This window comes from Schistocerca cancellata, chromosome 11, assembly GCF_023864275.1.
Source record: "Schistocerca cancellata isolate TAMUIC-IGC-003103 chromosome 11, iqSchCanc2.1, whole genome shotgun sequence".
Classification (NCBI taxonomy): Eukaryota; Metazoa; Arthropoda; class Insecta; order Orthoptera; family Acrididae; genus Schistocerca; species Schistocerca cancellata.
In genome coordinates, this window is record NC_064636.1 from 167457675 (window position 1) to 167467914 (window position 10240).

Consider the following 10240-nt stretch of genomic DNA (forward strand, 5'->3'; position numbering starts at 1 on the left):
TCTTGCGACTACCACTACACGTCCGAAATTGAGCAGGCGTCTACGGAGTGGAAACGTGCTCATTCCCCAGTACAAAAAAATCAGAGTGAGTTATTCTGTAAGGAAAGTGCTTGTGACAGTATTCTGTGATATGCACGACGTGTTACTGGTGGACTTTGTTGAACTGTGAATGCTGCAGCCTACATTAAAACTTCGGTTTAGCCGAATAGCGCCCTTCGTGACAAATGCCACAATGTTTCTGCTGGCGGTGTCAAACTTCTTGGGGAAAGTGCTTCCACCCACACAGTTATTTTACATAGGACCAGAATTTTCTGTTCTCTCTCTCTCTCTCTCTCACACACACACACACACACACACACACACACACACACACACCCGTCTTCCTATGTGACATGCACTATCTATAAAAACCCAGACACTTCCTAGTTGTATGAATGTAGCTTAATGGTGTACTTTCAGGTGTTCTGCAGAGTTGTTGCTTCCTTTTTATTAACAATATTTAAAGAATCGGCCCAGTTGTCTTCTTCAGGTGCTGCAAGTTGTGCTGTTATGTTTACTCACTGCCTGGACTCCGACCACGCTGTGGACTGTTGTCGGTCCCGTGTTGCTATTATTTCTAGCTGACTGTGGTCCGCGACAGTGTTTGTGGCCTCTCGGCCGGGGATACGCAGTAGACAGCTGCGCAGCTGTACAGTCGACACTCGGTCTGTTTTGCTTTTTGTACCGTGTAAACTTCCATCGTATTTGAGTGTTCTGTCGTGTTTTGTGTGCACGAAAGTAAGACTGACCAATTTGTGTAGTAATCTGTGTGTTTTCTCACAATGGCTGAAATGCCGAGAAGGCACGGAGTGTTTCACAAGCGGGCAAGGGGACTTACTTTTAATCCGTACTCGTTCTTCAAACGTGAGGCAGATTCGGGCGAGCTGGTCTGTGTCGTCGCCTAGGTGCGGGAACTTAACACGGTAGCTGTCTGTGCACTTTCGGCCGAGTTCACAGTGCGGCTTTCCTCGTGAGCCGCTGTGCTGCCAGAGGCCACGAACGCTGTCACCGACTGTAGTGACCTGCCCTTTTCACACGGGTAGCACAAAGTATCTGCAACCGGATGACTTGCCTCTTGCGACAGTGATCTGATTTGTGGGCCACTGTGAGTTATGATTAAAATTCGGAGAATAATGTTACATAATTGAATAGATAACAAAACCAAAAATATCACTTACACCTTTTACCTACATTTCGACACAGTCGCCGACATTCTCGGCACATTTTGTGGTACCAGTTTCGGTATGCACTGTTTGTAGAAGTCCATTTGGTCGGAGTATAGCCGTCTGCGGACTGCCAATTTCACTTCCGCATCTGTCGCAAAGTGTCGGCCGGCCGGGATTTTCTGCACGGGTCCGAACAGATGAAAGTCTGACGGTGCGGGGTCTGAACTGTACGGTGGACGCTGGAACACCTCCTACCCAAATTTGGCAATTTTCTCACAAATAGGAGCAGCAACGTGAGTTTGAGCACTTTCACCAAGAAGTTTGACACCGCCAGCATAAACATTGTGGCATTTGTCACGAAGGGCGCTATTCGGCTAAACCGAAGTTTTAATGTAGGCTGCAGCATTCACAGTTCAACAAAGTCCACCAGTAACACGTCGTGCATATCACAGAATACTGTCACAAGCACTTTCCTTACAGAATAACTCACTCTCATTTTTTGTACTGGGGAATGAGCACGTTTCCACTCCGTAGACGCCTGCTCAATTTCGGACGTGTAGTGGTAGTCGCAAGACTCGTCGACGGTGACGATTTCTTTCAAAAAGTCGTTCTCCTCTTGCAGCGTAACACGGTAAGTGGTCCAAACTTGTCAGTTGCCAGCTATTGTGGTTATCCGTCAGGTCCTTAGGTACTCAGTGAGCACTAATTTTACAAAATTTCAACATGTCACGAACAATATTGTACACTGCACCATGGGAAATTCCTGCAATAAGGTTCGCAGTTGCACACACCAGTCATTCAAAATTGTCACCCCAACGCTGCTGACACTATCAGGAGTTGCAGCTCTCACCAGTCTCCTGGAATGTGGCGAATCACTAAGGTTCATACGATCCTCTCGGAAGAATGCACACCACCTGGAGACGGCTTCGGTCCGTACGGTTGTCCTCCATACACACCGTGTTTGTCCCTATAAATTTTACACGGTTGATGCCATTTGGCCATAAATATGAACTACACTTAGCTGTTCTTCACAAGTTGATAACAGTAATACACACCAGTTTTTTTTCTGTAATCCAGACTTCTCGTGCTAGACCTGCTCATGAAAACAGAGTACCCCTTGTAGCATATTATATTTTCATCAAATTTCAACATTGCAGCTGCAATTCCAGGGGAGGAAAAAACTGTTTGTGTGTTACTTTTCAATCCTCACTCGTAATTACAGCTATGAGGAAACTGTGATGTATACCCTGTTATCTGTTCCATGTGTAATTGGCATTTTGAGTGACATGTCGTGCCAGTGATGGAAACTACAAGCTGGTCACAGAGGAGGCAATATATGGTGGGAAAAGCAGTCAACAGTCGCCGCAACTCTAGAGAGCAGTGAAGCTTGACCTGAATCTACAGGGTGCTACAAAAAGGTACGGCCAAACTTTCAGGAAACATTCCTCACACACAAATAAAGAAAAGATATTATGTGGACATGTGTCCGGAAACGCTTAATTTCCACGTTAGAGCTCATTTTAGTTTCGTCAGTATGTACTGTACTTCCTCGATCCACTGCCAGTTGGCGCAATTGGAGGAAGTTAATGTTGACTTTGGTGCTTGTGTTGACATGCGGCTCATTGCTCTACAGTACTAGCATCAAGCACATCAGTACGTAGCATCAACAGGTTAGTGTTCATAACGAACGTGGTTTTGCAGTCAGTGCAATGTTTACAAATATCTGTTGTCGAGAAGCGTACGAACACTTCGACTGAAATGTGCAGGAGCTCCATCGGGCATGAACCACGTGTTGTGTCGTACTTGTAAAGGCACATGTTCTAACAGCACAGGTAGAGTATCCCGTATGAAATCGTGATAACGTGCTCCATTGAGCGTAGGCGGACCAATTCCGTGGCCTCCACGCTCTCCTGACCTGAACCCTCTTGGCTTTCATTTACGGGGGCATTTGAAAGCTCTCGTCTATGCAACCCCGGTACCAAATGTAGAGACTCTTCGTGCTCGTATTGTGAACGGCTGTGATACAATACGCCATTCTCCAGGGCTGCATCAGGGATTCCATGCGACGGAGGGTGGATGCATGTATCCATGATTAATGTGATTTGAAGAGAAGTAATAAAATGGGCTCTAACATGGAAAGTAAGCATTTCCGGACACATTTCCTCGTAACATATTTTCTTTCTTTGTGTGTCAGGATTGTTTCCTGAAAGTTTGGCCGTACCTTTTTGTAGCATCCTGTACAAATACCTTGTCCATATCTCCCCCCCCCCCCATATATCTCTCTCTCTCTCTCTCTCTCTCTCTCTCTCTCTCTCTCTCTCTCTCTCTCTCTCTCTCTGTGTGTGTGTGTGTGTGTGTGTGTGTGTGTGTGTGTGTGTGTGTGTGTGTGTTCTTTTCCTGCTTCTCCCTGTCTGTCCATCTCCTCCCACTCTGACAGTTCCCTGCCGCCCCCCCCCCCCCCCCCCCGCTTCCCCCCCCCCCTTCCCCACCTCTGTCCATCTCCTCCTCGTGTACTCTTATTGAAAATTGAGATTCCATAGTAGTATTCTAATTATAAGCTGATAAGCCATAAATACACCTTTCCTATTTTCTGCAAAAAGCAACTACGACGAAGAAAACAAAACAGCATGTTTGTACAGTTTTTGCTTAAATATATAATAAAAAAGAATATATAAAAAAAACTTTGTCCGAACAGGCCTCAGAATGCCCAACGGTACTGACCGACCGCCGTGTCATCCTCAGACGATAGGCGTCACTGGATGGGGATACGGACGGGCACGTTTCCAGCGCATCACTCTCCCGGCCGTTGTCGGTCTTCGTGGCTGGAGCTGATACTTCTCAGCCGAGTAGCTCTCCAGTTGGCCTCGCAAGGGCCCAGTGCAATCAGCTTGCAAACCTCACTCGCCAGATCGGACGGTTGCCCACCCGAGTGCTAGACCGGCCTGACAGCACTAATCTTTGGCGATCTGCAGGGAACCGGCGTTACCACTGCGGCAAGGCCATTGGCGAGGAGGACTATACGGGGTGGTTCACAGAGACGTGCAAATATTTTAATATGTTATTCTACAAGTAAGACTAAAGAAAAAAGTTCATATAAACCTAAGTCCACAAATGTTTAGTTACGGAGTTACGGCTAATAAAAGATTTTGCCTGAAATTTAGCAACTTCACTAATATGAAGCCATCGCAAAACTTTACGAGGTTAAGTAAAGCACAATTTCCATTTATTTTATGTCGTGGGTCTGGTGAACCTAATGAAACGTGTCCCAGACGTAGTTTACGAGGACACAGTCGATACGAGCGAGGCATTACTTGCTCGCATTACAAATTCGGCAGACGAAATTAACGACCACCCTGTGAAACTGACGTGAGCAACAAATTCTGTTCAAACTTGTGCAGCTAAATGCATTGAACTCAGTGGAGACATATTTGAACATTTGTTGTGAATGTATGGTGAAATTGTATGTACACTGTACAACTTACTTAACACTGAGCTGTTTTTTCTGGTTTAACATGAATTCACGTATGCTATGCCATTAATAAAAGCAGATTATCTGACACATTTGTACAGTTCCTGTTAATGTTATTACCATCGTTTTTTTCCAAACTTAAATTCCCTACGACGTCTGTTGAAAACTTTGTGCAATTGTCTGAAATTTATAAAAACAGGTTGGGCCAAGTAGATAATAAATTACAAATTTTACAAAATTACATCTTTGCTTCTCTGGATGTCTGGAAAACTATTGCAGATACACGTCTGGGACACGTTTTATTAGATTCCACAGATCAATAACAACAATATAAATGGAAATTGTGCTTTACTTTAACCTCATACAGTTTTGCGATGGCCTCATATTAGCCAACTTGATAAATTTCAGGCAAAATCTTTTATAAGCCATAACTCCGTAGCTTAACATTTGCGGACCTATGTTTATATGACCTTTTTTGTTTAGTTTTACATGTAGAATAATGTATTAAAATATTTGCGTATCTTTGTAAAACACTCTGTATAAGGGAGAATCAGTTTGTCTGACAGTTTAAATGCCGTCTAACAGTTTAAATGCCATGCTATCCTAGTTGGACAACATGCACGACAGAAATATACAGTCTATGCCCATCTGAATGTTCTTTTGAGTATCGTATAAAATTGGAAGTGAACTGGTCAGAGACTTTTCGAGATGTTCGGTAATGATGCTTTATCTTGATATATTACATATCAGTTTAAAAATATATAGTGTATGTCTGTCTGAATGTTTATTAAAGTAACATGTAAAATTTGATTTAAATTGGCTGAGAACTTTTCGAGCTTTTTTGGTAGCAGTGTTAAATGACTTGTCTGTATAGTAGTATATATTAGCACAATGCCAGACAAGTTGTCTGGCTGTAGATACTTAGTGCTAACTGCGTGAAGCGGGGTCAGGTCAGTAGTCCTAGTATAATTTGAATGAATGATTTAAGCAGTGCCCACCAGGAAAGCTCTCAGGAGGCACAACTTAGCTGACAGTCATCATAATTCACCCTACCTGCACAAAATGTTTACAAATCATATGCACAAACCTTCACTGTGAATCAGTACATCTATTAGTTAAATCCTTCCAGCTGTTAATGAGATAAACCTTCACATAGACACAGCAGAATTCGGTGGGCGACTAATTTACACTGAAGCGCCAAAGAAACTGATTTAGGCACGCGTATTCAAATAGAGATTTGTAAACGGGCAGAATAAGGTGCTGCATTCTGCAACGTCTGTATAAGATAAAAAATGTCGGGCACAGTTGTTAGATTGGTTACTGCTAATACAATGGCAGGTTATCAAGATTTAAGTTAGTCTGAATGTGGTGGTACAGTTTGCGCACGAGTGATGGGACACAGCATCTCCGAGGTAGCGATGAAGTGGGGATTTTCCCATACGACCAGTTCCTGAATGTACAGTGTGAATATTAAGAATTCGGTGAAACATCAAATCTCAGACATCGCTGCGGCTGGAAAAAGATCCTGCAAGAATGGGACGGGACTGACGATGACTGAAGAGAATCATTCAAAGTGACAGAAGTCCAGCCCTTCTGCAAATTGCTACAGATTTCATGGGCCATCAACAAGTGTCAGCATGTGAACCATTCAACGAAACATCATCGGTAAGGGGTCTTGGAGCAGAAGGCCCACCGTGTACCCTTGATGACTGCACCACACAAAGCTTTACGCCTCACCTGGGCATGTCAACACCGACATTGGATTGTTGTTAACCGGAAACATGTTGACTTGTCGGACGACTCTCGTTTCAAATTGTATCGAGCAGATGGATGTGTACGGGTATGGAGACAACCTCGTGAATCCGTGGACCCTGTGTGTCAGCAGGGGACTGTTCAAGCTGGTGAAGGCTCTGTAATGGTGAGGGGCGTGTGCAGTTGTGGTGATGTGGAACACCAGATACATCTAGATACGACTCTGACAGGTGGCACGTACGTAAGCATCCTGTCTGATCACCTGCATCCATTCGTGTCCATTGCACATTCCAATGGACTTGGCAGTTCCAACAGGACAGTGTGACACCCCACATGTCCAAAATTGCTGCAGAATGGCTCCAGGAACACAGCTCTGAGTTTAAACACTTCCTCTAGCCACCAAACTCCCCAGACATGAACATTGTTGAGCATATCTGGGATGCCTTGCAACGTGCTGTTCAGGAGAGATCTCCGCTCCCTCACACTCTTCGGATTTATTGACGGCCCTGCAGGATTCGTGGTGTCGGTTCCCTCCAGCACTACTTCAGACAATAGTAAAGTCCGTGCCACATTGTGTTGTAGAACTTCTGCATGCTCGCAGGGGCCCTCCACGATATTAGGCAGGTGTACCAGTTTCTTCTGCTCTTCAGTGTATAACGTGTTGTGATTTTAAGTTTGACTTTGGATTTTCCACTGTGTGCTTTGATGCCCTCGTTTCAGAGCCCATGCCAAAAGTCCACGAAACACACATTCTGTCAGCATTTCCCAGTTTTTGCGGATATGACGACGAGCAAGATCTTAATTACCGACGCAAAGCCTTGTTTAGATTGAAACCTCCATACCTACTTATCGGGTTTTCTGGCATCTGTATCTTGATGTATTCCTTAATTACGCTGTCCCAGAAATGTAGCCTTTGCACCACTGTCTTGGACTCGTGTATGTTTGAAGTAATACTTGGCGACAGCTGGTTTTAATCCAGTGCTTTGCATATCCCATTGACTGTGTTAATAGTCTGCTCTTTGGTGCCAAGATACGAATACTGTGTAGTCTCTAATTATGAGTGTCTCACTTTCTGAATCCTTGGAATTAATCGTGGAAATTTTGGCATGTCCATCTTTAACCCTGTGGTGCATGAATTTCACTGCAGTGGACAACTTATAATGGTGAATTTTCTGGCGTTTTCAATCAGTCGTGAGTCTGCAAATGCACGCAGGACACAACACCAGTAGGGAGTGCCTACTGCAGTGAACTGTGTGCATTTGCAGGCTCAGGACTGATTGAAAATGCCAAAATAGGGATCAATAACAGCTGACCACTGTAGTGGACGCTCTGCGCCACAGGGTTAAGTAGGAGGAGAAGACCATAGCCAATGCAAATTTTACAGCTTTCTACAGTACAGTTAGCTGTAATTTCAACATCAATGTATTGGCAGTTGCTTTTTATGATTGATTAAATCATTAAGCCATCCAAGTATATATTTGCTGAATTTTCCCAGAAGACATCACTCAGAAAGGCCTACCTGAAAATAACTGGTATCCACTCGTGTAGGAAGCAACTACCCATTGTGAGACTGCAGACAGAAGTACCAGTTATTTTGCTGAAAGTTAGATTGTTTCGCGTAACTTTCTAGACACGTGAGGATGTCAACTTATTTCCTCTCAAACAGCAAAAATTGTGAAGAAACAGACGGCGTGGTTACGAGTATTTCGTTATCGCCCGTTGTGGTAAACCTATACGTGGGAAGTTCCTAGAACATTTACATTGTATCTGTCCTAACGTAAATTTTGTAATGGAACTTGAAAACCAGAGCCAAATATCTTTGTTATGTGTTGACAGAAGACTGCACAAATCTCTCGGTTGCAGTGTATATAGAAAACCGACAAACGCTGCCCTCATATAGAAAACCGACAAACGCTGCCCTCTGTCTGTGACATAATGATGGTTCGAGGTGCACAAAGAAACGTGGCACTAAAGACTCCGGTCTACAGAGCTCAGAATGCTTTCGGATGATACGGTAGAAATAAGATATCTGAAGGAACGGGTACTCGGACAATCAAATTGAGTGGGTGCTGCAGTCAAAACCGAGAATGCGTGAGAAAGAGGTTGAGGTTGAGATGTAGAAAGAGAAGTTGACAGTCTCTCGTGCAGGCCCAAATCCAAACAGTTCGGTAGACTCCTACAGAAATGAGGCATCCATTATATTTCAGTCCCATCGACAAAGCTGGAAATGTTCTTTGCAACTTTAACAGCACCTCACAAAATGAAATACGATGAGAGTAGTATTGTGGTGTAAATGCTAAGTTTCTGGCACAGTGTAATTAAACAATGTATGAAAGTAAACTTGATAAATAGGTACAGAGGTGTCTAAACGAGGCTCGGGGTCTGGGACTACTCTCTGCAAAAATCACATTGATCAATTTACTGAAGTGGCTGACAGATTAAAGTTGACCTACATGTCAGTCAGTTTTGTCGTAGCATTGTGAGAGATGACACGTGCAGTAGTAGGTGCAGCTTTGATTAAGAACGGCATCAGTCTTTGAACTTTTGTACTAAGGACCTGCCAGTGTATAAATAAGTAAATTACTTACATTTCTGACTGCTTATATCAGTTATTTTTCTGTACAGTTGGAAGGCATTTTCTGTACAGTTGGAAGGCAGCACCTTCTCAGTTTTGACTGACTAATTTTGGGTTTCAGTTGGCGAAGCAGCTACCGGCCCCGGGAGTGGTCCACTACACATTCGAGCCAGCTGAGTGACTGCAGGCGACCTCGTAGATCTGCCGGTGCAGTTTCTGGGAGTTAGCTGTGGCAGATGTGTGGACTGATACTTTTTCTGTATAGGGTAGCTGTAGTGAAACATGTCAGGTCGGTTACATTTGCACTGTTAAATATATTGCCCCCTTAACTGTGACGGATCCATCTGGTTTATTCTCCGGCCACAGCAAGGTGATTCCTGCCACAGCCACCTCTGTCACTTGTGAATAAGTATGAAATACAGTGACACTCAGTAAATGATATCTTGATTGTGAACAGTTTACATGATTTCAGCTGGTGCACAGACTACCTGTTATGTAAATAATGTTTCACAATGGAAAAAAGTTCTGTACTGTGTGTTTATTCGAGGTGGATCAAAAGAGTTGTAAATGATATTGTAAAACAAATTAAACTAGAAGCTTCTGTTTGACATCAATTCACACGAATTACTTTCTTATATGTATGCCCTTAATAATTAACCATTGCAAGCTTTCACTTTAGTTAAAGTTGTTCAGTGTATAGTGTTCAACTCAACACCTGGATCTCTGTAGATTTCATTTTCTTCTTGTTACCATTCTTAGGACAGTAACTTCCTGCAGAACATAGGACACAATAATTGTCTTTGTTTGAAGTAATACAAGATATACTACATTAACTATTTTTGTAGCTTTATTAAATCACTAGGAATAAAGAAGATTCCTTTTAATCTGTTGTTTGTGTAGAACTATTACTCTTAGAGAACGTGCTTTTTACAGTTTTTCAGAGACTCTCACATATATATTATCTTTAGTATGATTTTCATTCAGCATAAAATTTCTTTATTTCCCAGTAAATCAATTCGCATTTTCTGGTTGTTCATGTCATCATTTGCATTTAAATATTCTCAATATGACATAGTTTATTAACGTCCAGACTAGATGTGTATGCATTTACGACAGGGTGTGTCCTTCACATACGAAACTGGTGTCTCTTCTTTACTAACACTGACAAGGAAGCGAAAAATTTCAACTTGGCATACAACACAATAGATGTTAGTCGTTAAACAATTTTAATTTGGGCGA

The 10240-nt window shown here is 43.0% G+C and overlaps 1 protein-coding gene across 1 annotated transcript in view; it reads left to right on the forward strand.

Moving 5' to 3' along the window:
• The window catches only part of LOC126108559 (NADH dehydrogenase [ubiquinone] 1 beta subcomplex subunit 8, mitochondrial), a 31296-nt gene extending 21681 nt beyond the window's left edge, over positions 1–9615 (forward strand). Inside the window, exon 4 of the mRNA XM_049913846.1 lies at positions 9123–9615. Within this exon, the coding sequence (XP_049769803.1) occupies positions 9123–9182 (60 nt within the window). The 3' untranslated portion in view covers positions 9183–9615. The remainder of the gene's footprint in view (positions 1–9122) is intronic.
• The last annotated feature ends 625 nt before the right edge of the window (positions 9616–10240 follow it).